Genomic DNA, 27,654 nt, shown 5'->3' on the forward strand with positions numbered 1-27,654 from the left:
ACGGGAAAAGTCTCACGACATCAAGCCAAGGAGGGCTTGTCACGCCACTCGCCACCAATCGGCTCGTGAAGTAACGTGAACAAGGAATTACATTTATGTCTAATTTCTAATTTTAAATTATAAAAAAATGAATTTTATTTATACAAATCTATTTTTTTTAATTAATTAATACCAAAAATAGAATTTTTGAATTTGTAGGAGATTATATTTTATGATATTACCTCTCGGTTCCATAAAAATAAGGACATTTTCATTTGGGGTCATCACATAAAAATATTTATAATCTATTTTTGGTAACTTATAAAATGGACTCCGTTATCTACTAGCAGTTATAATTATATTTTTTTTCTATCTTTCTTACTTAATCAATTATGTATTAATTCTTATAATTATATGTATTTTTATATAATGGAGGAAGTATACTGTATAAGTAGTATTCAAAAGTAAATTTTCAATGCATTGCTTTCTACTCAACAGTGTTTATGACTTCCATATCGAATAGGATACGTAAATTTGTTCAAAATGTTTTTATTTGAATTATGCAATTTTTTTCGAGAGCATTAACTTGTAGTAACTTGTAAGAATCTAATTAATCACGGTCTTCATAAAACCCAAATAGGAGTAATATTTATATAATTCGGCTTTTGTTCTTCTGATCCAAACATCCAAAATAAATACTTAACCGTACCGAAAAAAACTGAAAAACCAAGCCAAATTTTCTTTATCGCGCTAGGAATGAGCCTCCACTTTAATCTTCTCTCTTTCTCATTTTTCTTCTTCATCTTCTTCATCTGAAAGAATACCACAGGTTCTACTTTCATGCTTGAGCAAGCTGCACACCTATTTTCATCACTAGCGAAGTGGACTGCTGCTGATTTCTTGACAAAGAATGATGCTTCACTCTCATCATCAGTAGAGTTAACATCAAACTCACTTTCATCACTCGAGATGTCAACCACATCACACCCAGATGATGCTAATGCCCCCCTCCGATCAGTCGACTCAACCTCCAGCTTAGTTTCAATAGGGATGTCACGCCCCCTCTGATCAGTTGAGTCAGCATCCAGCCTAGTTTCAGCAGGGATGTGGACTTCGTCACGCCCCCTCCGATCAGTCGAGTCAGCATCCAGCTTAGTGTCAGTAGGGATGTGGACTTCGTCATGCACCCTCCGATCAGTCGAGTCAGCATCCAACTTAGTTTCAGTAGGGATGCGGAGTTCATCGCGTGCAGAGTGGTGGGAAGCGGACTGCTCATGCTGCCTACGTTGAAACCACTGGTTGATCCGATCATCGATCTTCTTATCAAGCAGAGCGGACTGCTCATGCTGCATATGTTCGAACCGGTCACCAATCTTCTGAACGAGTAGAGCAAGAAAGCCAGTAGGAGAATCATCAAACAAAACTGTCCTGATTCGGCTCTCTATATCTTCACCCTGAGTGTTTGGCTGCCCTGAGTGTCCCGCATGATCATTTGCTTCACTTCTCTCTTGCTCCGTGCTCAGAGTCAGAGTGCCCTGTCTCATCCGTATCACTGGATACAGTTCTCTCCCATCGACGACGCTTCAACGACTCTGCCCCTGCAATTGTCTTCCTCTTCCTATACCTCGAACCTCGTGGAGGAGGCTTGTATCTCACATTAAACATCTCGTCAAGATCGTTGCCAATGAATTTCATATAAGGCATTACCAGCTCTTCATCCGTCGGTGCCAAGGGAGATATTTTCAACTGCAGAAATATAATAAAAGTGCAATCATATAATCTGTTTCAAATAATATGAAGTAATAAAATAAAATAGAAAGTACCCTCGGATCGTCGAAGAAGTACTTATAATCGATTCTTTTGCCTAGCTTTGAGCTCCACCTTAAACACCGAGGCAATATATCTTTTCTGTCTTGGACTCCACAGTTCTTGCCTAGTGCGGGAATGGCCTCATACGACCAAATCTGGAAAGCCCAGACCGGGCCGTAAAAATGGTACCTTGAAGTTACCCTCTACAAATATGGTCTCTCTATGTTGTGACACAATACACCATAAGTATACGCGCCCCATGGGAACCGGTTCCATGCCTCAGTGTCCTCGACTAGCGCCCACGCCCAGTCATCTACGTAAACATCGTCAGAACGACAAAGGAGGCAGTCATAGTACACTAGCAAGTTTGCAGCCCTGAAATAGTTTTGAACGTCGCTGCCAAGCTCTTTGTTAAGGAATTTCTTCTTCAACTGTTCTAATTTTGCAGCCTTACCATCGAAACATGTATAGTAAATACTGCTTCTAGGTATTTGAAGGGTGGATGCATACGGATCAAAATCAGAGGGCCCAAAGTTGAGCCCGGTGATCATGGCATATTCCTTTGGTGTGAACCGAATTGTTCGTCTTTAGGTATATCGCCCTCTAACTGTCGGGCGACAAGGTAATACAACGGCATTGTTGAATTACAGCCCCGTCTAATGTCAAGCAAGCGGCCAAGAACCCCTGATTTAAACCGCTCCACTTGATCATCACCGCCAAATTTTTTCAAAATTTTTGGAATCTTTTCAGCTAACTTTTGTAGCCCTTGCGTATAAAGCTTGACGCCACAACCTTTACGCAGCAATGAAGGTCCCTTCCAACTATAATTAGCCTACAAAATCAAGGGATAGTAACATATTACTCCCTACTACTAACTTAGATTAAAATAGCAGCAACACTGTCAGATAATGCAAAAGTAGTTCAATGCAATTAGGTCTCAGTTTTAGTTTAAATAAGTAACAAACTGAACTGAAAGCATTTAGTCATTTAGTAGAGCATGTTGAGTGCAACAAAGATTCTCCTCAACAAACACAATAGTTGTGTATCGCTATTTCACATTTGATGATTAAATTAGTGCAAAGAGAAGAAATGATTTGAATGTAAGGTGCTAACCGGCGGTTGAGGGATTGGAAATTTCTGCGACTCATTGTCAGACTCCGACGTTCCCTCGTTGCTGCTACTCATAGCTTTAGCTGCGTTTCCACTTGGGCCTCCTTTTCAATTTGGTGTTTACTATCATAGAGAAGGATGATTGGTGTTGAGTATATAAAGAAGAGGCATGAAGAGTGAAAGGTCCATTTTTGAATCATTGAATATAGGAGGGTAGTTCGGCGGTGTGACTTGATGATTATTTCTATCGAAACTCGGCGGCGGCGTGAAGTGATGCAGTGTGCACTAGAGTGTCAAGTCCCAAGTTCTTAATTACTTTGTGTCCATCGAAAATTGATTTATTAAAAAGTTAAATAGATAGAGTAAAGTAAGAAATAAAATAAAATAAGAGAACCCAAAAAAGAGTATAGTAAGAAAAGATTTTAAATTTACATTTTTTTATATACGACTCAGCTATTTTGAGATAAAAGAAAATATGACTCAACTATCTTGGACCAAAGGGAGTAGTCTTATAAGACCGAATGGGTTTTAATAATACTTCATCCTTTCCATTAGATGTGAGATATTTCTTTTGAGCACAAATTTTTAAAGAATGAAAAAAAAAATAGAGTGAAAAAGTAAGAGAAATACATATTTCTTGTTTTTTGCTATAAAAGAAAATATCACGCCTTATAGTAGGACGACCTAAAAAAAAATAGGTCTCACTTATTATGGGAGTAGGGAAAATAAGAAAGGAAAATACATACAAATGCCTCTTCACTAGTCTCAAGTATACTTATTTTCATTTCCGTCGGTGATTAGAAGAAGTAACCGGATACGGTGAATAATGTTTCACTTGCAAGTTGCCGCATCTTATACACAAATGCCTCTTCACTAGCCCCAGATATAGTCATATAGGCCACGGCAAGATTCACTCCGAGGCATTCTTCACATTTGCATAGGATGCCATTCCTATTATGATTGGGCAGTAGTGAAGAATGACTTCTTTTTTAATAAAAAATTAAATACACATTGTAAATTGCAAAAGTAAAATTATTTATTTCCTATGCTAGCTAAAAATTACTATTATGAAAAGATAATTAAGTGCCAATTGCAATATTTTATGAAAAGAAATACATACAAAAAAAGGCTAGTTAAAGTGATTTTTTTTATAAAACAATTATAAAAAAAAAGAAATCAGAATTCAGGTATTCAAGATGCAAAGACTTAAGCCCCTTTTGAGAATTTTGCGCGGTTCCAAGAAAGTGAGTCTTCCTAAAGAAAATGAGTATTCCTAAAAGAAAATACGTAGTTCATTTATTATGATTACAAAATGTTGAATTCTTAATTGGGACAAAAAATGGATTTATGTTGGTGCTTGAACCTAGCTTCGAAAAAATGAAACTATAAAATAATGTATATCAAGAGCTATACAATTAAACTAGCAAGCTGCAAACCACAGAGAAATGTAATGTTGTGTTATACTAACAAAACCAGTTCAGTTTCGGCGACGACAACTTGGCCTTGGCAAAATCAACGGGGTCTATGAAGAGGAGCTGGTGTTTGATCGAGAGATGCAGGGTTTGCCCAGCTAGACTAGCATACGAACAGCATGATCCGCCACCAGGAGTCCGGCCTTGCTCAAAAAACTGTTGTCCCTGGCTGTACCTGGAAGGTGAAGGCAGAAGGTTGCCTGGTGGAACATCCCAAGGAACAGCAGACAAATTTTCAGCTAATTTGCTTGCAGGGGCAGGTTCGTTAAATGAAATCATCAGGGGGAGAGGAAGACACTGTTGGATTTGGGGGAGGAGTCGACTTCTGGTTGCTTGAATGAGCTGGCACCGGAGTACTTGCAAATCCCGATGCTTTAGGAGATCATTCTGCCTCATACGTGTCGCTGCGGAGATAATCGACCCTGGAAGATTTTTAACTTAACGGATTCTTGGATGACGGTGGAGGAGGAAGAAAAGGGCTCACTAGCAACGTCTCGTTCTTGACAACTGCCGGGTTCTTGCCCAGTCCTTGTTAAGTATCCCTCGATGATCTAGAAAGGTCGTTTTTAATTTAGACATTCAATATGCAGATTACAAATAGTAGTAATAAACGGAGTGTACCTGAGTCCGGAAGCATCAGATTCAAGAGGGTATTGAAGTTTGAAGCATGGGAAAGACATTTTGGAGACTCCTTAACAACTCGTCGGACGGGATGCTACCACCATCTATATTCTTTCTAGTAAAACTTGGTAGAAGCTGTGATATATTATGGCCTTCAGGTAAATCGCATATGCACGTCAATATAGTAGAAGTCAGTTCATCATCAAGAGCAACACCTGCTTCGGCCATTTCCTGGATCAAATTGATTATTTCTTCTGCATTGCCCACTGCCTTCAAGCCTTTGAGCAAAGAATCATAAACAACGGAATGTGGCAGGAAGCCAGCTGCTTTCATCTTTTCAAACAATGTTTTGGCTTCTGCCATCATCCTTAGTTTCGAAAAGCTGTTAATCAAAACAGAAAACGTCAATGCATCAGGACGCAGACCCTTACGCTGCATATCACCCACTAGCTCATTGGCAAACTCAATATTCCCTGCTTTTATGGAGGACTCGATCATTATGTTGAATGAGACAACATCTGGTTCACAACTACCACCAACCATATCTCTAAACAAAGCTCCAGCTTGGTCCAAACTACCCTCCCTACATAAGGCGGCCATCAACAAGTTGTAGTCAAACGAGGTAGGACTGGGACCCGAGGTTCTCATTTTGTTAAAAATACCTTTTGCAATGTTCATCCGGCTACATTTGCATAAACCATTTATAAGAGCACTATAAGACCTTGAATCGGGAATGGACCCCGACTGTAAAATTCTCTTCCAGGTGATTAATGCTTTCTGAACCTTTCCTTCCTTCAGATAAGCTCCAATTAGCACAGTGTAGGGTGCAACATCAGTTAGCTTATTCTGTTTAACCATGTCACGAATAATTTGTTCTGCCTCTCCAAGATGGCCTTCCGTGCACAGCCCTTTAACTAGGGTACAGATAGTCCAAGAATCAGACTCAACATGATTTGTGTTTGATGCCATAGATTTATAAAGTTTCATGGCGGCATCAATCTTCCCAACTTCACATAGGCCTCTTAATACTGTATTGTAAGTTACAATATCAGGATTCTTTTGCTTCTCTACCATCACTTCCAGAATCTTAAAAGCATCACTGAAATGTCCTGCCTTGCATAATCCATCAATTAGAATGTTAAATATTGTATTACTTGGCTCTTCTCCCTTGTCCAACATAAAGTTAAACATCTCCACGGCTTTCTCCACATTCCCAACTTGGCAAAGCCCGCCAATTATACTTCCAAACGTAACAGCATCAGGGCGGATGCCATTTTTTAACATTTCATTGAACAAGCGCTTCACTTCCTTTAGATTCCCCTTCTGGCAGAAACCACGCATCAAGCAAGTGTAAGAAACTCTATCCGGAGAAAGTCCTTTATCTAACATAAGATTCAAAATCTCACTCGCTCTACCAACATCACCTTTATGGCAAAAACCATTTATAAGTGTGTCATAGAAGAAAACATCAGGTTCCAACCCTTTCATCCTCATTTCTTCCAACAACATCATTGCTCCATCCACACGATCCGCCACAAAATGAGCATCCATCAGAATGTTATATGTGATCAAATTGGGAGCAATATTTGCAGACTCCATTCTTCTCTTTACACTCATAGCTTCATCTAATCTCTTCTCCCGGTGCAACCCTTTTATCAAGGTGTTAAAGCTAACTATATCTGGAGACAAGTGATTCCTTTCCATCTCACCTAAAAACTCCTCAGCATCAACCACAAATCCATTACAGCAAAGGCCATTCAACACGACATTGGCGATATATAGATTAATGGTGTAGCCTTGCTTCAACATCAACCCAATTGCCCCCAGAGCCAACTGGGGCGCGGAGAGATGTACCAAGCACTCAACCAAAGCCGATAATGACAAATATCTTGGTAAAGCCCCAGAACACACCATCTTTTTATAAATACTAAGAGCCAGATTGTGCTTCTTGTTCTTGACAAGGGTTTGCAAAAGAAGATCGCTGGAGGAGCCCGATGGAACGACACCCATTTCCACAGATTGCTCAAATAGAGAACATGCATTCTGCAAATTTACCAATGAGTGGGGTTTTTGACATAGAGATGTGATTTGGGTTTCCACCTGGTCTACCTCTTGGAGTTTAGTGCAATTAGGATTTAAGAGTAGGTTTGTGGTGAAAAACTTGTTTTGTATGGGATTTTTTCGCTTCAGAAATAGAGACAGGTTCTTTCGCATCAATGGAAACACCATACCTAATTCCTCACGCGATTTACTATCTCCCAGATATGGAAGAAGATACTTTAACGATAATGGAGGGGGCAAGCCCAAAAAGGAACCTCTATTAAAATCCCAACCGCCAAAAACTCAGTACATGTGCGGACACCATTCGAGGTATTCTAGCGACCTCAACGGTCTTCAAGGCATACTCTGCATTGAGCAATGAGAACTCATAAACAATAACTAACAAACATCCAGTAACTTTCTTCTGAATTTAGTCGAACATGTCATAGGCAAACCGATAAGACGAGAAAACCAAAAAATATGATTATATTCACCCTAAGACAATTCACATCAAAAACAATTTTCCAGATTTTTAATTCGACAAACATGAAAATGGTCTTGGCGAAATTTAGTCTCGAATGAAAAACATTCAAGAGACAATCTATATCTATATCTATATCGATCCATATTTTAAAGCAAGATAGTTTATCAACCTACTAACCATTTCAAACTGCACTTTAATTCCATGCCTAATCATACTCACTACCATTAACAAATAATAAGGTGAGCTCCATTCAACCCATAATTCCAAGTATCAAAGGCTTAATTTTCGGCCAACACACTACAAACATCCCATTCGAATCCTATCACCACATCAACATAAAAACTGACTCCCTAACAGATTCTAACTCAAGCTTCAGATTGTATAAGTATTTAAAATCATTTCCAAGATCATAAATTTTTCAATTTTTTTGTTTAAGGAAAAACATAAGAGGTGTATTTAACACACTACTAAGATTATACTTAAAGCATGTTTGGTAGGGTAGATAACTCATCTAGGGATTGTTCATAGATTTCCATCCCTAGATGAATTATCTATCCTACCAAACATGCGCTTATTGTACTATCTTCAGTTAACACTGAACGAATTTAGATGAATACACATGAGCATAGAGATGCAGAACTTCAACTTATTCTTTTTAGAACTTACACTCCTTACACCTTACACCCATAACTCCACAGTCTACAATGAACTCATTGTTCACACATAATAACAACATAACATAATCCTAATTGCAAACGTTCAAGCTCAATTTCAGAGTTATGAACCCTAAAATTCCGGTTTTAACATAATCCATATCAAGATTGAAGATTCAATTTTTAGTACATGTAATCTATCCTAGTATTAAATTACATCACCAATTGGAGATATTTGAACGAAATGATACCTTAATTTCACAAGGTTTGGAGCTGGGGTTCAAGCTCAAAGGCTGAAGTAGGAGGATAAGAAGAACGGATGAAGTCGCACCGGGAAGAGGAGGACCACGCCGGCGTCGAATAGGGCGGTGGTGTGCGTGTGTATATGTGTAGAGAAATGGTAGTACGGCTGGGAATGGCCTGACGCGGCGGCGGAGACAGTGAGTGTGTGAGAAATTGAGAATTTGATCAAATAATTTCTTTAACTATATTTCAATTTCTACACAAATAACAAAATAATAGTGTGAATCGTGTGAAAGATTCCTAACTTTTGCAACTGTAATACCAGTGACTCCTAACAAAAGAAAAAATAGCACCAGAGTAATCTAACGTTAAATATAATTACGAATTATATTTTTTCGGACAAAAATACGCTCAGACCCTAAAAGGGCATTTTTGTCACTATATTATATTGCTGACACGTGATTTCTGCCACATTTCAGTCAGCATCTTCTTAGTAATTTTCTAATAAATTTTTGTACTTCATACGTAATTAAAATTTTGTCATTATTTACACTTTCTAATTTTTTATAATATACATATTTATCATTATCTGCATTAATATGAACATTAATTAATATAAATATGAACATATTTATAAAACTCATTGATTTACTTTATTTACTTCATACTTGTTTATAAATTTACTTCATACGTGTTTTTATTTCCCGTAATTTACTTTATTTACATTGATTTATGGATCAATTTTATTTATTATGAAAATATCCTAATTCTGCGGTATTAATTTATAAATTTACATTATCTTATTTCAAATACTATTGTTAATAAAAAAAATCTTGAAGGATTAAATAGCTAATATCACATGCTTGAATTTTTTCAAAATATTATTCATGTTTCAATTTTATCATGAATGACAAGAAACTATGCAAATTTATATCTAAAGATTGAATGTTCATATGATGTTAAAAATTTCAATTTGAGCTAAATTTAAATTACTTCAATAAAATATCAATCATAAAAATCATCTTAAAGTTAGCTTAGAGTAACAAATTAGTTCGATGATATATATTGAAATAATATTTTAAATGTAAATATTTTTAATAAAATAATTATTGTATCATTAATTAAAGGTGAAATATTTTTTATTCTATGTATTATTGATTCGGATTTTATTGCATATATTTTTGTTTCTCAATAAATTTCCTACATGATATAAGTACTATATTGTTACCACTAACTAGAAATAGAGGGACATAAGAATTTTTTTTGGTACAAATATTGACAAAACTTTAATCACATATGAAGTATCAGAATTTATTAGGAAATCACTTAAGAATCTACAAATAGAAATGTGACATAATTCATATGTCAGCAAATTTAGGAATTGTCAAAAATGCCCTTTAAGCTATTTGGGCATTTTAGTCCGAAAAGTGACTAAAAAAATATGATTCGTGATTATATCTTTAAAATTAGGCTCCTTAGTGTTATTTTTTTTTGTTAGGGTTCGTTTGGTTGTACTGATAGCAAACTGGTTTTGTTGGGTTGTTCAAACCAATACTACATGATTCTTGTTTAAAAAAACTAGATAGACTTCTTTTTGGTTGTACTGTTGTATTTCTCAGCTACCATATCTAGGTTTTGATTTGGCCAACACAAACTACCGATACAATATGGTAATATACAAAAATGTCCTCATAATTTTGACGTATTGGCCAAAAAGTCCTTGAAACCCTATGTCAAACATAAAACTAGCGGGAGAATGAAAAATCTCGCGCCTCGCCTAAACCTCTACAATCATCCGTCTCACATTCGACGGAAGGGTCTCCATTACTCCGAATCAAAAAGCGACTTGGTTCTTGTGTATGCTCTACAACGGTTAGTTAACTCGTTGAATTCGTTCAATTCATTGAATTCATATTCATTACATCTGTTTTCTACCTCTCATTCTTTAATACTCCCTCCGTCCGCGAATAGGAGTCCCGTTTTTCCATTTTAGTCCGTCCGCGAATAAGAGTCCCGGTTCACTTTTACCATAAATGGTACTAGGGTCCCACCTCCACCTAACTCCTTTCACTCACATATCATTTAAAACTAATATATACAAGTGGGACCCATATTCCACTAACTTTCTTCCACCCACTTTTCTTAACATTTCTTAAAACCCGTGCCGTAAACAAATGGGACTCTTATTCGTGGACGGAGGGAGTACAATTTAGGCAAATTAGATCTAATACCAATATTGAAATAGTTGTTACAAACATTATTGTTATTGCGTTTGTTTTTTGTGATTTTTCCTGTGTTCAATTGGGAATGTTTATTATGCAAGTGAAGGAAAATGAGTATGTGTAATTGATAATCTTTTTTTATCAGTATCTTTTTCAAACCCTTCGTTAATCTTGGACGACATGTCATCCCAACCCGTAGGAGGTAGTGAGGAAGGTGGTAGCCCTATACCGGAGGGTAATGGTGCATTGAGCAATTCCTTGTTTATATTTCATATCAGACTATTCCATGTGAGTTATTGGTTTATTGTCCTTGTATCCCCTTGTAGATAGCAACGATTCGGGCACGAAAAAAAAGGTAAGGTTGACCGTTCGAGGCGCGTTTGGTCAGTTCGCGAGGAAGAGATCCTAATGGCAACGATGAAGGAGTTGATTGCCAAAGGATGGAGGGCCGATAATGGCTTACGTGCAGGTTATCTTACGCGGGCTAGGCAGGCCATCATGCTTGAATTTCCAAAGACGGACATCTTGCCTCACCCCCACATCTATTCAAAGTTAACAACTTGGAGGAAGAACTATGGTTCTCTGAGAAACATGCTTCAGCTGAGCGGTATTGCGTGCTGATTACAAAATAGAATGTGATGATGAGCAATGAGCACAAATTGTTAAGGTTTGTGATAAATCCATAGTGGTTTTTTACATCATTGAACTTCATCAAATATTGGTATAATATTCCACCTATTGATGAACACCTGCAATGCTCTTCATTGTTACATTCAGAGCTTGATTAATGTCACTGCATTTACTAATGTTAAATTTGTCTTGGTGTATCGATTCGGGCAGAAAGACAGAAATGCAAAATACATGAGGAACAAATCTTGGCCTCAATATGAAGAGTGGAAAGAAGTGTTTGGAAAGGATCATGCTGATGGGGCATGGAAAGTAGACGTTGGGGAGGCAGTTGGAAGAATCTACGGAGATAAAGAGCCCTCCAATGACGCCTCCATCGACGAAGCTGATACATCCCACCCGATGACACTTGAAGAGCTATTCCCAGACGAACTATTCCCCAATGGAGTTCTCCCTGAGATGGTAGATGAGAGCCAACCTGTTATGGAGGGCGGTGCGCCTGGAGCTAGTGCAACGGCTGGAGGAGGAGCAGGTCCAGTGGCGGGTACGGGGGCTGTAGCAGGGGCTGCTTCCGGTTCTGGGTCTGGGGCAAGGGCCAAGAAGTCGAAGAAGGTTATGAAGAAAATGAAAATAGAGGATAAGATCGAAGGCGTCCTTACTCTCATGGGACAGATACACACTGACACAAACGAGCGATTGAAAGATATTTCAGCCAGGATTGGGTACGAGTTCGATCTAAGTACCAAAAGGTCGGAGGTGTTTGATCAACTAAAAGGTATTCCTAACCTAACTCTGAAACAACAGTTCTATATTTCAAAGAAGCTAGTGAAGGAGCCCGAGCTAATGGACCTCTTTCGGGGATTGTCCGAAGCTGCTCGTGCGGCCTTTGTGATTGATCTTTTGGAGATTGATGGGATGCTTTACACACAAGATGCATAGCACATATGTTTCTTGAGTGATGTTTTTTGTCGAACTGAAGTGTTGTGTCATGTCTTAAGACCTTATGTTATTCTTTATTCTAGTTGTAATGAGGACATCAATTGATGTGTCATGTTTTAAGACCTTATGTTATTCCTCATTCTAGTTACAATGAGGACATCAGTAGTGATATTTCTCAATGAGATATGGATGCATTTACACCCAGTGATAGTAAATGTGTAGCCACAACTATAATATTTTGTATGTATTTATCATATTTGCCGAACCATATGCGGTTTATGTATGATGGGATTGTCATTTTCATGTTGATATGGCCAGTGAGTTGATTGCTTTGTGTTTGTAGGTATTTAATATTCAAGGGCATATTTCTAAACATAACACAAACTAAATAATATTAATTAATCCTACATCCCAAGCAAAATAGTACATACTTCCGAACAGCAAACATAAATCAACGACACCAAATACTACTTCGATGGCCCCTACCCGTAACAATAGAAATAAAAGAGTTACAATAACTTCCTTGCAAAATAGAGTTAAAGCAATGATAACACAAAGACCATTGACATGCCCCTACTGATAACGTAGCTTCTCTCGGAATGCAACATTATCCGTCGATCGACGGGTCTCTCTTACGGGCTTTCGGGCATGGACTTCATGATGCACACGATGACCCTTTAGGGGAAGAGAACATACCCATCTGCACTGGTTTAAAATGGGTAGGAGACCTGGTAGAGGAGCCCACATCGAAGCATGGAAGACCACCATCAAAAAGCTTACGCCGCACATGACCAGATGCGGCCGGCATCGGTGAGGTTACTTCATCAGAATCGGGTGGTGAATCATATTGGTTCCCCCGTCTTGGTGCGTCGGGTACCACTGAATCACTGAGCACGATAACCTCAGTGGTGTCTGATAGGGTTATCACCTTATTAGGGAACTCTATTTTGACGTCAGATAACCCAAATAATGAGGCAAGAAGAGGGAACTCCGGCTCGTCACGATAATAATATGCGCCGGCGGTAGAATTCAACTAACAAAAAAATATATCTGCCATTATTGCGTACATATAATACAAAGGCTAACAACATTTATTCAAAAATATAACTGTGGATATACCTTGAAAATATCCTTCCAAACGGAGTCGTCGGCAGTCACCACCTTGTCCTCCATATGCCACACAACTCCGGTCGTGGCGATCACTTTTTTAAACGTGGTGTACCGAGCCTTCAGCACTTTCACTCGAACCGATATTTCTTCGGACAATAGATCAGATCCAAAGGGAGAATTTATAACTCCCCGGACATTGCAGATCACTTCATTTGGCACGTTACCATCCTCCCAATCTCGACCGTTCCTCAAATTGATCAACGTCGAGAAGAGAAGGGTATCCATTTCACGACACCATTTCCCTCGGTAGAAGAAGGTTGATTGCTGAGGAACTTGGAGGGACATTTTGCATAGAATATGAAGGACGTAGACAATATTTGTGCTTATGGTTCGACCAGCTTATATACAAGAGCCACACTAATATCTCAAGTGTCATTAATGGAAGATGGTTGAGCACTTACAACGGGTAGATAAATGTCTAGTCTACATTGTGAGAGTAGTCGATCTCAAATCGTACTGTGTTATAGGATTATGGTGGGGAAGAGGTTTCCTGATCAGTACTATACATGCACTTGATATAAATCTAATTAGTCTTAATAAATTTCATATACATTTAACAATTATATATAAATACTCATGTTTACTCAAGCAAATACTTTTGTGTATATTAGGATTACTAATGATAATGCATCGCACGTGTAGTCTTAATAGCTATGCTTGATTGCATGTAGTCCAAACTAGCATACTCATCAATTATTTTGTATAAAACGTGGAAGATAATTAGATCACTGCCATGACATATTTTATACCAATGAATGATTACTAATAGAATATTAATTACACAGTATCATTGTGTGAACTCAAACTAAACAGAGTTTGTTGATTTAACTGCTATGAATAATCTACAAAACCTCATCTGAACCCAAATATTATAAATACATATAAAGCAGTCGACTTTGTATCCCTGTTGCCTAATTTCCTTTTGTAAATTATTTTGGTTAAGTTTTCAAATTTTGTTATATAAAAGAGTTCATATATAAAATTTTATAAATGAGGAAAATATTTTGTAACGGTTATTCTAAATGATATTGTAAAATGGTGGAGCATAAAGGGTGATTTATAACTGGTATGATCTGCCTATACTCAAGGCAAAAAATTGAATATAAACCGCATATATTCAAAGCAGAAAATGCATATAAACCGCATAAAATTGAAATAGATTTTATTTTTTATTGGTTGAGTATTGCCAAATATAAGAACATCCTCATCAGATTCCTCTTTTATGCTTTAAATTCTCAACTGTTTCCGGATTAGACTCAACACAAGGTTGCGTATAGGGAAGAATATGGGTGGATGCATTTATAAGTCATATATTACTCTTCTGTTCTGGTTCTTGATGCAATGTGTAGGCAAAACATCAAATCCTTTCAATTGCACAGTTAAAGCTGATTCTTTTTAATCTTAAATACCCCATTGAAGTTCACTACAACCCACACACTTCCAACTTAACAAAATAGCAAGTTCTAGCATGGCTAATAATGGTGATTTGGATTACTTCAGGCTTCCAACCTTCTTCAAAACGTTCTCCGAGGACAATAGCATGGATGAGTTGGTAAGTTTTTGCATATTTCATTTTATGCGATAACTGCTAGAACGATTGCCGAAGCTAACTTCTAACTTCTCTGTGTATCCCCAATTTTGGTGCAGCGGATTCCTCTTGAATTTGTGGCGAACCATGGAGTAGAACTCCCATTCGACTGTCGACTAGTGATGCCTAAGGGCCGGCAGTGGAGAGTGCGCCTACTTCGGATCGCAAGTGGGTGCCACTTCCACGCCGAATGGGCGGATTTTCGCATCGTTAACAACATTGTGCACAACGACTTTCTGACCTTCACAATGGTGGACGTGGGTGTGTTCCATGTGAAGAGGTACAAGCCGAATACCGGTTGCCCCCCTCTGAGTGATTTACAAAGTAAGTATGTCACCAATGCACCACTGTCTGTATTAACTTGTTTATCATGTAGTTTGAGTCTCACTGATCCTTATCTTCGCACCCCATTTTAACAAAATCAAGCGGTTGCTGAAGATGACTCTGATCATAGCGTCGAGCCCGATGGTGATACAGAGGATGACTACGAACCATCCGAACAGGAGATTGAAACATCGGACGACGATGACTATGCTTATGATCGAGGTGTGGTAGATGTCGACGGTTTTCGACATTCGTTGTGATGCTGACAACGGCTAACATCCGAAGCACGCTGGAGATTCCATTTCCTTTTTGGCGCCGCTACTTTCGTATGAATGCTCTTCAAGATCCTGTATATTTCAATGTGGATGGAGATTCTTGGTTAGTGAATATGGCTCATAGCCAAACCAAAATTTGGGTGAGCCGTGGATGGCGTCCTTTCAAACAACACTACAATTTGGTGGCGGGTACTCGCTGCCACTTTAAGCTCATCGACGCTAATGAAGTCCAGTTTTATGTATGGTTCGATCGCCCATAAGAGCCCAGCTGGTAGCCGTCTGCATGATGACATATCTAGTTTGAAATTATGCTTTGTTGTTATGTTCCTTGTAGTTTGTGTGTTATGTAGGGTCTCCAGATGCATTCACCAAATTTTCAAATTTATTTCTAACTTGTATCCTTCCTCGTTGAGTTATTGCAGCGAGGGTAGTAGATTATGTAGTTGGTTTAGGTGCTATGCCATATAAAGGACCCATGGTCTATGTTAATTTGTCTTTCCCTATTTTGGCACTACATTATTCCTTTAAATTGTGTTGATTGAGTGAGGATAATATATAACTGCTACACTATTTGATGAGGGTTGTCGATTCATTCTAATTTTTGTGATCTATTAATTAATCCATCTCAATTTATAAGGTATGATTTCGTATGGAAGCCGGTTGAAAATGCAGGGATCACTTTAGATCCGATAAATTGATCGATTATGTTGTGTCAATCTTCTTTAATAAACCCAATAAACCTTATTAAAGAAAATATATTGTAAAACACCTAATAATCAAATAAAAATGAGGTTCAAATAAAGCATTCAACACAACATACCAAAACTAAAACAAACTACCAAGAAGCTCCATACCGAATGTAGTGTAGAAGAAAGGAAATAACAAAATTGTCTTAGTGCATCAAGCAGGACTCATACAAATACATCCCGATCGCCCACGGTTACCTATTGTTTCTCTCGGCCCACATTTCTCTTGCAAGATCATCTCTTTTGTTGTTCCATGATGCTGAAGGTTCAACGCTACTAATATGATCACCATCCACATATTCGTTCTCATTTTCATCCTCATTTTCGGCTTCATTATCCAATTCCGCCTCAACTGGATTAACCGCCATTTGACTTCGTATGAAATTGTGTAACAAGAAACACGCGATAATAAGCCCAGACTGCACATCGATCGGGTAGAAACTTGCAGATCTTAGAATACCCCAACGCATCTTCAGAACAGCAATCGATCGTTCAATGACGTCCCTGGCCTTTGTGTGTCTTAAATTGAACAGCTCTTCCGGTGTCTGGGGTGTTTGTCTACCTGGGCCCCATTCCTTCAGATGATAACGAACTCCTTTATATGGTGTCACAAAGCCTTCAGCATTTGCATATGCATTGTCACAAAGGTAGTAGCAACCTGAAAATGATAAAAACGTTTGGACAATTTCATCATTTCTCATTCTTAAGTAATAAATTAAAATAGTATGACAATGTAGAACAAAATAACCTTTAGGCACTTTGAGACCGAGTGGGCTACTTATTGCATCTCGTAAAATCCTTGAATCGCCCGCAGATCCTTCCCAACCAGGTAGGACGTAAATGAACTGAAGCTGTAGATCACACACGGCTAGTGTGTTTGTTGTGATTTGACCCTTCCGATTCCGATAACGGGGGGCATCGGCAATAGGCACTCGTACATTAATATACGTTCCATCTAATGCTCCTAGACACCCCTGCATTGGTATAAAAGGTTTTATTAAAAACTGTTGTATATTACATAAACAAACATTAGGCAGATTCAACAACCTTAAACCAATTCCATCGCCGATCCAAACGTTGATCGTCTATAGGTTTGGGCTTCACCAAAAACAGACTGTGAAGCGTAAGCACACCACGAAGCATAGTATGTATGTATGTATGTATCTAGACACAGTTTGGGAGGACCGCATGAAATCATAACCAACTATACGAGATTTCTTATGGTGTAATAAAACACATAAGAACATGGCAACTTGTTCTTCTACAGTCACGAATTTCTTGTCAATTAAACCAACACGATCACGGAGAATACGACATAGACGGCCAAATGTGTTTCTATTCATCCTTAAATTATCTACACATGAACGATCTGTGACCCGCACAAGCCTATCCAGCTGTTTCACATGATTTGGAATTGAATCGAGCATCCGCGTGGGGCCAAGTTTGTCCCATCGTTTGCGCTTTCGGGTTTCATGGCTAATGAGCGTTAGTATGAAAGATATAAGCAGCAAGTTTATTTGAAAATTGCTTATTATTTCCTCCAGCAAAATCAACAAGGCTGTCATATCATCACCCCGACGGTCCCCCTGTGATGAACGAAGACATACATTTGCATTCATTGAACTATAGATTTATCAACAATGTATTGTTGATAATTTAATCACACATTTTGAAAGAAATAAATTGATTCTTTGCAGGTTAAAAAAACCAAACTGGATAACCTTCTAAACTCAACAAAAAAACAGCAACCACATCCACCAAACAACAAGGTAATCAATGATCTAGAAACACAAGTATTGGTACATCCAAATTAGGAACGAGATCAAAACAACAGTTGCAGCATTCACTTGGATCTCAACACTAATATACATGTTTTTTTTTAATCCTAGTTACTTAGTAAATACCCAATTTAGATGAAGCGCATCTTCACTTGTAGTCACAGGAATCTAGTTCAATTCTCCAAAATTTGTACACAATCACAACAATTTTCTAATCTGAACGATGCTGAATAATGCAAATACGTGTAACTGACTCGTAGGGCCGCCCTCTTCCCTTGCCATGAATAACCGTGTGAGGAACCGAGTTGTCCCAATTCAAACGACACAGACAGTAGAACGAAAATCAATTATTATGCAACGGGTCTAATGATAATGGGTCACACTGATATTTCAAGGTGTGTTACCTATGGTTGTCGGCGTCGATGTCAGCCGTAGAATCGTATGGGCCGATGGGTAATTGAGGGATGCCGATCTGAGATAAAGAGGATTCAAACCGAAGAAGAATGATGAATGCCAACCGAATTGGGGTGAATCGATGAACTGAGGAGGAAGGTGGGGGGTGTTATGGTAATTGCGGTAAGAAGTTCGTTTTCTGATACGGTGAGGTAGTGGGCTATCAGGGATGATGGCCTGGTTAGACATATATCCAATTGGCCGGTTGCTATCTTAAATGCTAGCAGGTCGGTGTTCATATCCCGGGTCGTCGAGGATGTGTATCGTACCAACCAAAAACTAGATAGGATCCGGATAAGAAGCAATATCTTGGACTATCTGACCAATCAAACGCCTCCTTAGTGGTCAATGTTACAAGTGTAAAAATTAGGGACTTTTATGCAGTTGATTCAAAATAATATACCAAGCTTTAATGGCGAACAAGTGCTAGTGACATCACTGCGACCAATTACATGAATCCTATTGGTCCGTGTGTCACACTCGCGCACCATGTGGGTGCTAACAACATCACAATCTATACATATACAAGTACAAGGCCCTTCATTGTTTCTGCACTGCTAATCTGGTTTTTAACCCTTTCCCGGCGTTTCTCACCTCTCCAATTTCGCGGGAGAAAGAAATCGGGCTAGGTTTCCTCGTTTTGTTGATTGATAAATTTAAACAATGGCACAAGCAGTTGAGGAGTGGTACAAGCAGATGCCCATCATTACGCGTTCGTACCTCACAGCTGCCATTCTCACCACCATCGGCTGCTCTCTCAATGTAATACTCTATTCCTTCTCCTCTATTGAATTATTGTGTGTGATGGATTAAATAGCTGAGTTTCTTGAAGTATAGAAAGTTATAATTTTTATCGTGTTTGCTGAAATTATTTTCTCGAGCTACATGTTAATTGTGTTAAGAAGTTTAAATAATGAAAGAACTGTGCTTTCTTTGTTATTGCTTGGCTGAGTGGAGTTTCTTTTTATCTTGCGAGTTGCAGATAATATCTCCATATGATCTTTATCTGAACCCGAAGCTTGTATTGAAGCAATATCAAATCTGGCGCATCATGACCAATTTTCTGTATTTCCGCAAGTTGGGTAATACTATCTCTGTACTCTTAAAATTTTTAACTGATTGATGAGTGGATTAGGTGTTGCTCTCTTGATGAATGGATATGAGATTATGATTCAATATCTTAGATAAAAAAACTGGTGCAACTATGGCATTTCATTGTGAAATTTCCACAGTATACCGAATTTAGAACTATAATTGCTTTTACCTTACTTTTAAAGTAAACTTGCGTAAGTCCATATATAGATATAATAAAGCCTTGATGGTACCATGTATATTTTCTGGCTAGGATTCTGAACTGCCAATTTTTGATGCAATATTTACTTCTATGTAGCTTGATTGCATTGCACTCATGCATGGAAGTATGCGCATGCACCATGTGTTCTTGACTTGATTATATAACCGAGTTAACTGGTACACCATCATCATTTTAATTTAACTGATCACGAGTCACGAGTTCTCTATGTACGGCTGATGTGATTGAAAATTCAGGTTTTATATATGATAATTGATAATTGATTGGTAGCTTTAGAGGGAAAATTTTCAAGCTGGAGATGATGGTTTTCTTCTTTGTAGATCATTTACACTAAGTAACACAATTCAATCTCTTTCTCGACAGATTTGGACTTCTTGTTTCACATGTTCTTTCTAGCTCGATACTGCAAGCTTCTCGAAGAGAATACATTTAGGAGGAAGTCTGCAGATTTCTTCTACATGTTGTTGTTTGGCGCAACTGTTTTAACTGGGATAGTACTTCTTGGAGGAATGATCCCTTATTTCTCAGCGTCATTTGCTAAGTTTATATTCCTTAGCAATTCCCTAACTTTTATGATGATTAGTTGCATATTATGTTATTAGGAGTGATAGTTTAACAATTTTGTCATAGCTTTCCTGTGATCTTTTATTATTCCTGTTACTATAGGTATACGTGTGGAGCAAGCAGAACCCGTTCATTCATATGAGCTTTCTGGGCCTTTTTAATTTCACATCTGCATATCTGCCATGGGTAAGCATATTACCCTTCACTGGTTACAGTTTGTGATACTGCCTTATAGTAATGTCCAATATCATGTTCCTGTGGAGACATTTTAGTATCTTCTGGTCCACTTTATGAAATATGTGGACAAAATTCTCCAGTTTTCTTGCTTTGTATATGGTTGTTATTTTGTTCTATATGTAGGTATTTTAGTGGGTCCAGATATGTGTTTACTGTTGTGATGCTTCATTTCCTGCTCGCTACTTTTTTATGATCACGGCCAACTGTGTTAAGACTTTAGCTGTAATTTTGTCATTTCTGCTGTATAAGCCATATGTACTCTTGATGAAACACATGATATGCACTAGGACTTGTAATCCGGTGCCATTACACGCTTTAACATCTTTTTGCTGTTGATTATGTATTTACATGTATTTTATAGTGATGTTTTTGTGACTTCTGACGTGCATCACAACAGGTACTTATTGGATTTTCTGTCCTCCTTGGTTCTAGTGCTTGGGTGGATCTTCTGGTACGTCTTAATATTGTAATTAGGTTAATGTTTCTGGTTCATGGCAATATTAACCTGGACTACATACCATCAGCTGAGCGTTTACAGTGATCTGTGTGACATACTCGGCTCTGTATATTTTATCTCGAGCTAAAAGCTGCATTTCTTTGTGTTGTCAGAAATTTCCTTGGACTTTATATATATATCGACCACAATGTATGTCTCAACTAGGTTTTCAGTACATATTTCCTTACTATGCATGCTGAAATGTGCTGGTGTACATACAAGTTTTTATGTGTGTATTCACATTGAAAATTATACTGCCTTTCGTGTTCTCGTATCTATGGATTGCAAGGCATACATGTGTCATTTACAGAGACATTTCTTTGGCTCAGGGAGTGGTAGCAGGCCATGCTTACTACTTTCTTGAAGACGTATATCCCAAAATGACAGGCCGACGACCCCTGAGAACGCCAGCAATAATACAATCATTATTTGCTGACGAACCTGTAGTGGCGGCCAGGCCTGCAGCTGTGAGATTTGCTGCTCCAGCAATGGACGGCGCTCCACCTCGGTGAGATTCTGAGGCGATGGTGTGTGTTGAGCGAATGTATCAACTCGGTTTCAGATCCCTTGTCAATATAGTGTTAGACATTGTTTGTCTCACAATTAGCAAATTACTAGAGTAGCAATATGTTGAGTTTTTAAGGATGCTCTGCTATAAAAAAAATCAAGTTTTAGGAGTATTTTTTTGTCATTTATCTGTATATCTCCATTTTGTGCAAATGTAATATTAATACTTTTCTTCCTGGGACCATGATTTATGCTCAAATAGCTCCCTTCCTCTTTTGACAAAGAATATTTCATTACTTTATAAAATTAAACCAACACATTTTTCTTATTGGGATATGCATTAAAACACTGGGAGTTCTAAATTATATTAAAACTTAAAATGATAAAAGCAACTACAAAACTATGCTAACAAAGGCTAAGTTTCAATTAAAATGGCAAGTTCTCAATAAATCGCCATCGTTAACATCAAATCAGACTCCCACAAAATACAGGCAAAATGAAATCTCATGACCAGAGCCATTCCAGAGTGATAATAAATCTGGTTACTTCCAGGCTTCAATTCGGTCTTGCGAAGAATGCCAAGAAATTGATGTGTATGAGCTTTTCATGCATCAACTACCGGATAGGGTGATACTGTGCTGATGGTACTCTTTTCGGAGGCAGCTTGCGCAAGATGTACAGAACCAGAGCTGAAGGAAGAATCTCAACCAGCTGTTTTTGCAGAACGGTAATGTATATCAGAAGTAATGTAATTTTACAGAAATTTAGCTCAATCGTCAAGAGAGGATATCCATACCGTGTAGTAGATTACATTCAAAACTGGATGGTCCAATACATCTAGTGATGCATCTAAATCAAAGGCTGAGAGCATAACCTGCAGTAGAAAGCGAATGATAGATATCATTAGAGAAAGATAAGCAACTCAACAAAAAAAATGAAGCGTCCCAACGTTAAGGTATGTTGAGCAACGTGGGGAGTAATATCCATATCAACTAAGGCAAGATCAAATTTCTCCAACTTGTACTAAGGCTGGGTATTCGTTCACTAAGGGTAAAAAACTATAAAGGAAACTAGTCAAACTAACTGTATCAAAATGGCAGCTGCTCCAGATTCAACACTGGGTGTCACGAGAGTCACTTGGTCAAATGAATATCCGGAATATTCAAAAACTTCGGTTCAAAGATCTTTTTTTGGGTGTGGATAACGGTTCACTTGTCACATCATATTGCCAAATGCTTCCTCCCTTTGTGGGATGGTGGGGTTTTTCTCATTGACTGAATTTAGTTACTTTTCTTTGTTTAAGCAAAAAGGGTACTAAGACGGAGCCTTACCACGAAGCACCTTATAAGGAAACAAGTGAAGCAAATAGCAGTCACAGATCCAACCTGTAAATGGATACTAATCAGTACGCAGCTCACCAAACAACAATAGTGGATGGAAGAAAGGATAAGTGCTTCAAAATACTTTCCCATGTTTATTAAATCAACAATTCACTGTCACTTCAAAAACCTTTTAATGAATGACTGCCTAGATTGGAGGGAGATTTTCAACAGGATTTAAAGAAGGGTTGTTTAGTATGTCTGAGTCATAACTCATAAGCAATAACTAACAAAAGCTGGTTATGCAGAAGAAACTTTAATTGTTGCACTTAAAACTCATAAACCAATTCGACTAGCCACCATCATGAATATAAAATGATCTCAGGCTCTCATTATTAATGAAATTTTGAGAAAAATCCAGTGTAAGTAGAGATGCCACTGTGAACCCTGAAAGCTTTTCTGGTATAAAAAATACCACTTCAAGTGAATCCATCTAACTGTATGACCTTCCACTCAACAGATAGATAGACACAAACCTCGTAAAGTTTCTTTCTCCTCCCTTTAGATTCAATAGGGAAGCGTCTTAGCATGATAAACAACCTGCACAAGAAAAACGAAAAGTATGACACACACAAAGCAATGTAAGCTTAAGGTCAGTAGAAAGCAAGAGGCGTATATAATTTTTTCTTCTAAAGAAAAGCAGCCAGCATGAAAACTTTTGACATTCACCTTCCTCCATACAGCAGAAATCCTAATGCAGCTGCAAATGAAACCACTGCAGAGACCAAAAGACTTAAGGAAGATCAGAGAAGTGCCATATGGATAACTCAAGCAAACTAAGAAAAGCAAAGCCTCTAACTTTTGCATATCTTGAAATGAGAAATAATAGGACTAGGAATGGTTAACCTGCAACAAATATCTTTCCAACAAATTCTGCAGTGCTGTTATCATCTATCCAGAGGTACACCCAAATACCAGCCTGATGAGAGAAGCCATATTACATATATCACCAAAGTGATGCTCGAAAAAGCTGAGGTATAGTAAATGAGTTGACTAAGTAAAAGCCCATGGATCAGGGGAGCATAGGCCAAGCACAACGTGGATTCAAGAGATCCAAGAAACATCAGAAGGACAAATAGACAGACAACATAATTCAAGAAATAATAGCAGTAAAACTAGAGTGATGGAATGCACCTGCACAAAGTATACTCCACTGTTGATAGCAAAGTACCAGATTCTTAGTTTATCAGTCGGCAGGCTTCTGGCCTGAAATATTACAGGGGTGGAAATGTTGGTGATTCCTTAAGTGACAACAGTATATACAAGTCAAATTAAATACCGTCAGATCACTAATCAGAGTCTAGGTGCTACTATGGAAATTGTTACATTAAGTTATAGTACTAAATTTTAACCTGTCAGAATTTTAACTAGAAAAATAACCCATACCTGATGATATATCTCTGCCCAAAAAAGGACAAGAAGAGTATATGTAGAGAAGAAGAGCAGGCCAGGAGATTCCAGCAAAACCAAAGAGAGGGCCTGAAATGGGGTAAATTAAATTTACAATTGGGTATAATAATGAAGCATGGAAATGTTTAACAAAAGTCACCAAATCACTTTATTGCTAAAGGGCCATGCTTTAAATCCGTAAGATATTATTTCAATTGAGAATCCAGTAAAAAGAGACCCTAAAAGAAATTTTCAGAGAATCCAGTAAAAAGAGACCCTAAAAGAAATTTTCAGGCATCTACAAATAGACACCTTTTACCAAATTAAACACTTTGTCAGAAAATGTTAAAAAAACTGTTCTGACAATGAGTTCCTTTCAACCCCAATTGCACTCCTTGCTGTTGAGAAACTTCGATAAAATTTTGCCCGCTTAATTTATTTTAATGCTAGCATATTAAAATGGACACTGAGTGCTACAGATCCATCATGTACATTATTAGTTATATTATTGGAATTTTGTTAATCTGGGACTGTTCCTTTAATGATCTAGAAAGGCATTGGTGCTACTTCCACATAGCTCAATTTATAGGGCAGTAACTTGAAGCATGGAGCGATAAGGGAGGATCACATCAAACAAATCAACGAACAGTACTTCAGGATCTTACCTTAGGATGTAGAAGAAAGACATTTTTATGGAATCCAAACACGATCGCACGCACTGCAGCGAGCAATTCAATTATTAGTCAAATAGGTAGACATATGTTGAGTATGGCATAAAACTATAATTTCATACCTCCATTTACTATAAAGTTCATAAGGTGGAAAACCTTTTGCGTGGTCCAACCATATTCGGGCACTCTAAGTTCAATTCTTATCAATTGAATCTGCAGAAAGTAAATTCACATGTTTTTAGGAAAAGCATTCTCTTGCAATGAAGTCCTCACAACTCAGATATGCAAAATCATGTTCATATTCCATAATCAACATTAGTTTTAAGCAGAAAAATATGATATTTAGAAACTTGCATGGAGAAACACTAAAGACACGCAATAAATATCATATAAGATTAATAACAGGAGTCGTATGACGAAAATCCCAACTTGAAACTTAATTGGCTGGAAAAAATTACGAAGGAAAGAAAAAGTTACAAAGGAAAAAAGAAATGAAATCTGTTTTTGAATTGTTTTCCTCTTTATTGTTCCCTCAACTATATGTTCCTCCAACATGAGAATCAAACAGGTGGAAGTTATGGAAAATGACTTCTCTTAAATGTTGATAAAAAAACACCTTTTAGAAAAGGCCAAATGAGTGGTTCCAAAGTATATACACAAATGTGTTCCAAAATAAACAAAAAATGTCTGATATGATCACACGATCATAGCATAAGTTGGTAAAACTATAATTTACTTGCACTTCTTTGTGAAACAAATTGATAAAGATAACAAACTCTTATACTTATTTGCCAATCGTGACAGCTGTAATAACTTAGAGGTGCTCATGTAGATAAGAAAAAGCTTGCAATCATGGATGCAGAGTCAATAACATAGATTGCACAACCATGGGGCATGTAACTGGGTAATTTCCCTTTTCACTCTGCAGCATTTGAACTATGTTTCAAAATCCGCCAAATCGCAAAATGATCTCTTGACAGATAATCTACAGCTACCAACTGTCACAAACTTAAAATGCCCCAAAGGCACTAAAAACTTGGATTATTAAGAAAACTTAATTATCCAAATAGGAAGCACTTTACTAATTCCCCTCAAAAGAGTATGATCGAGGAAAAGTTCCATCCAGAGGTGGAGCCTAAGTGTGATGGGAGCTAAACCAATTTAAAGTTGGTATGAAATCGAAAAGGTCAATAAAAGAATAAAGAAAAATGTTGAAATCAACAAGGAATCCTTGTTGGACTTCCCTCTCAATAGTGAGTTATCAATTAATTAGTGATTAAATACATCGAAATTAACGCAGCTCAAATTAGCCCCAAAATTTTGAGTTCACACGCCGCGACATTCGAGAGGAATAATCGCGAATTCAACTGGATATCAAAACTACCTACACACATACGAATTCGCTATAACAACAAAATTGAATCAAAATCCACTTAGCTGAGTATTCTAGGCTCCTATATTTCAGTTCCGTTTTCCGAGAAAGACAAGTTCGGCAAAGCAAAATCAGTAACCAGGATTCAAAAGCAAGCAGAAATTGAAGACAAAACTATACGGTGGAGATGAAATAGTAAGATATAGATGTAGACTAACAAGGGCAACGGCGGAAACGAGGGCATAGGCGGCGCAGAGAGAGTAGAATATCCCGTCTTGCCATGCGACGGACTCGTTGATCTCATCCCACCAGCTGGCCGTCAGCACACCGGCGCCGGCGTCGATGGCCGGAAAGCTCATCAGCATTCTGGTCATCGTGCTCAACCCTCCTCTCTTCTCTCTCTTCTCTCTCTCTCTCTTTACTTGAGAAGATGAGTATGTCAAAATTGATTAGCTGTGTTGCCTATTTCAATAATATTATTTCCAATCACAGTAAAAACTTCAAAAATACACTAATGTGCAGTGATTTTTAGTTGAAATGAAAGTAAAAGTTAAAATAGTGTTTAGAGATTAACTAAATCAACTGTAATCTGTACAAAATCAAATGGTATGAATGGAATATTAAATTGATTAAGAGTAGAAAAGGTCTCTAATAATCTGGAGTTGTTTTCTTTTGACGAGAGTTGTTTTGGACTCAAATTGACTATAATGTTTGAATAAAAATAAGAAGCAAAAAAACAAAAAAAAATACAATTCATGTAAAATTAGGAGAATTGGGTTATTTCAATATATAAAAATAAGATAATATAATAGCAATAAATACCTCTTTCCGGTATAGAATTAGTCCATAGAGTGTGTTATAATGCTAACTTTTCTTAAATTGTTAACTTGCTAACTCATCAACGCACTATATATAAAATGTTGAAAAATGTCAACATGATCACATTAAAATGTCAACATAAATTTGTGTTGACAATTTTATACACTATGTTGACATTAATAACACAATGTATTAAAATATCAACTTAAGTTTATGTTGACATTTCAGTATCATCGTATTGATATTTTTAATACACTACGTTGATGAGTTAACAAGTTAGCAATTTAAGAAAAGTTAGCAACAGATCACACCCCCTATTTACATATTCCCTCTACCTCATAAAAGTTGAGTCACCTCATTTTTTGCACTCGTTTT

At 37.6% G+C, this 27,654-nt stretch overlaps 7 protein-coding genes across 7 annotated transcripts; 3 read left to right on the top strand and 4 right to left on the bottom strand.

Annotated features, from left to right (window-relative positions):
• Positions 1-602: 602 nt before the first annotated feature.
• On the bottom strand, positions 603-3,178 carry LOC125202297 (uncharacterized). The gene is made up of 3 exons (XM_048100675.2): positions 2,902-3,178; positions 1,803-2,620; positions 603-1,725 (listed from the first exon to the last, which is right to left on the bottom strand). Exon 3 carries the CDS (start codon positions 1,521-1,523, stop codon positions 603-605), a length of 921 nt encoding a protein of 306 aa, XP_047956632.2. The 5' UTR covers positions 1,524-1,725; positions 1,803-2,620; positions 2,902-3,178.
• A 994-nt stretch (positions 3,179-4,172) lies between these two features.
• Positions 4,173-8,662, bottom strand: LOC125201682 (uncharacterized). Its single transcript, XM_048099897.2, has 3 exons — positions 8,420-8,662; positions 4,992-7,397; positions 4,173-4,921 (listed from the first exon to the last, which is right to left on the bottom strand). The coding sequence occupies exon 2, from the start codon at positions 7,218-7,220 to the stop codon at positions 5,013-5,015; it is 2,208 nt and encodes a 735-aa protein (XP_047955854.1). The 5' UTR covers positions 7,221-7,397; positions 8,420-8,662; the 3' UTR covers positions 4,173-4,921; positions 4,992-5,012.
• A 2,832-nt stretch (positions 8,663-11,494) lies between these two features.
• On the top strand, positions 11,495-12,199 carry LOC148931701 (uncharacterized). Its single transcript, XM_089064861.1, has 2 exons — positions 11,495-11,732; positions 11,823-12,199. Exons 1-2 carry the CDS (start codon positions 11,495-11,497, stop codon positions 12,197-12,199), a joined length of 615 nt encoding a protein of 204 aa, XP_088920987.1.
• A 414-nt stretch (positions 12,200-12,613) lies between these two features.
• On the bottom strand, positions 12,614-13,732 carry LOC125187257 (uncharacterized). Its single transcript, XM_048083845.2, has 2 exons — positions 13,319-13,732; positions 12,614-13,232 (listed from the first exon to the last, which is right to left on the bottom strand). The coding sequence occupies exons 1-2, from the start codon at positions 13,652-13,654 to the stop codon at positions 12,855-12,857; spliced, it is 714 nt and encodes a 237-aa protein (XP_047939802.2). The 5' UTR covers positions 13,655-13,732; the 3' UTR covers positions 12,614-12,854.
• Positions 13,733-14,837: 1,105 nt separating this feature from the next.
• LOC125188021 (B3 domain-containing protein REM20-like) lies at positions 14,838-15,541 on the top strand. The gene is made up of 3 exons (XM_048084754.2): positions 14,838-14,921; positions 15,017-15,281; positions 15,384-15,541. Exons 1-3 carry the CDS (start codon positions 14,838-14,840, stop codon positions 15,539-15,541), a joined length of 507 nt encoding a protein of 168 aa, XP_047940711.2.
• Positions 15,542-18,935: 3,394 nt separating this feature from the next.
• LOC125200847 (derlin-2.2-like) lies at positions 18,936-21,893 on the top strand. The gene is made up of 6 exons (XM_089064285.1): positions 18,936-19,295; positions 19,516-19,615; positions 20,209-20,422; positions 20,511-20,595; positions 21,044-21,097; positions 21,472-21,893. Exons 1-6 carry the CDS (start codon positions 19,197-19,199, stop codon positions 21,652-21,654), a joined length of 735 nt encoding a protein of 244 aa, XP_088920411.1. The 5' UTR covers positions 18,936-19,196; the 3' UTR covers positions 21,655-21,893.
• A 176-nt stretch (positions 21,894-22,069) lies between these two features.
• Positions 22,070-26,902, bottom strand: LOC125200848 (tobamovirus multiplication protein 1-like). Its single transcript, XM_089064284.1, has 11 exons — positions 26,679-26,902; positions 25,211-25,301; positions 25,083-25,135; positions 24,415-24,507; positions 24,163-24,234; positions 23,875-23,947; positions 23,698-23,743; positions 23,505-23,568; positions 22,981-23,034; positions 22,446-22,523; positions 22,070-22,360 (listed from the first exon to the last, which is right to left on the bottom strand). Exons 1-11 carry the CDS (start codon positions 26,832-26,834, stop codon positions 22,265-22,267), a joined length of 876 nt encoding a protein of 291 aa, XP_088920410.1. The 5' UTR covers positions 26,835-26,902; the 3' UTR covers positions 22,070-22,264.
• Positions 26,903-27,654: the final 752 nt, after the last annotated feature.

The sequence above is a fragment of the Salvia hispanica genome, chromosome 2 (genome assembly GCF_029641045.1).
Source record: "Salvia hispanica isolate PSC_SH4W2 chromosome 2, Shi_PSC_v1, whole genome shotgun sequence".
Lineage (NCBI taxonomy): Eukaryota > Viridiplantae > Streptophyta > Magnoliopsida > Lamiales > Lamiaceae > Salvia > Salvia hispanica.

What these genes read in the sequence shown, in the direction of transcription:
- LOC125202297 (XM_048100675.2), bottom strand. Translation starts at nt 1,523, where the DNA reads ATGAGACAGGGCACTCTGACTCTGAGCACGGAGCAAGAGAGAAGTGAA.
- LOC125201682 (XM_048099897.2), bottom strand. Translation starts at nt 7,220, where the DNA reads ATGGTGTTTCCATTGATGCGAAAGAACCTGTCTCTATTTCTGAAGCGA.
- LOC148931701 (XM_089064861.1), top strand. Translation starts at nt 11,495, where the DNA reads ATGAGGAACAAATCTTGGCCTCAATATGAAGAGTGGAAAGAAGTGTTT. An exon ending in CCCTGAGATGGTAGATGAGA is followed by an intron (nt 11,733 to 11,822) that starts GCCAACCTGTTA and finishes GGGCTGTAGCAG; the next exon opens with GGGCTGCTTCCGGTTCTGGG.
- LOC125187257 (XM_048083845.2), bottom strand. Translation starts at nt 13,654, where the DNA reads ATGTCCCTCCAAGTTCCTCAGCAATCAACCTTCTTCTACCGAGGGAAA. An exon ending in TTTGGAAGGATATTTTCAAG is followed by an intron (nt 13,233 to 13,318) that starts GTATATCCACAG and finishes TTTTTTTGTTAG; the next exon opens with TTGAATTCTACCGCCGGCGC.
- LOC125188021 (XM_048084754.2), top strand. Translation starts at nt 14,838, where the DNA reads ATGGCTAATAATGGTGATTTGGATTACTTCAGGCTTCCAACCTTCTTC. An exon ending in ACAATAGCATGGATGAGTTG is followed by an intron (nt 14,922 to 15,016) that starts GTAAGTTTTTGC and finishes ATTTTGGTGCAG; the next exon opens with CGGATTCCTCTTGAATTTGT. An exon ending in CCCTCTGAGTGATTTACAAA is followed by an intron (nt 15,282 to 15,383) that starts GTAAGTATGTCA and finishes AACAAAATCAAG; the next exon opens with CGGTTGCTGAAGATGACTCT.
- LOC125200847 (XM_089064285.1), top strand. Translation starts at nt 19,197, where the DNA reads ATGGCACAAGCAGTTGAGGAGTGGTACAAGCAGATGCCCATCATTACG. An exon ending in TCTGTATTTCCGCAAGTTGG is followed by an intron (nt 19,616 to 20,208) that starts GTAATACTATCT and finishes CTTTCTCGACAG; the next exon opens with ATTTGGACTTCTTGTTTCAC. An exon ending in CATCTGCATATCTGCCATGG is followed by an intron (nt 20,596 to 21,043) that starts GTAAGCATATTA and finishes GCATCACAACAG; the next exon opens with GTACTTATTGGATTTTCTGT.
- LOC125200848 (XM_089064284.1), bottom strand. Translation starts at nt 26,834, where the DNA reads ATGACCAGAATGCTGATGAGCTTTCCGGCCATCGACGCCGGCGCCGGT. An exon ending in TGGAAAGATATTTGTTGCAG is followed by an intron (nt 23,744 to 23,874) that starts GTTAACCATTCC and finishes TGGTCTCTGCAG; the next exon opens with TGGTTTCATTTGCAGCTGCA. An exon ending in TGAATGTAATCTACTACACG is followed by an intron (nt 22,361 to 22,445) that starts GTATGGATATCC and finishes CTGCAAAAACAG; the next exon opens with CTGGTTGAGATTCTTCCTTC.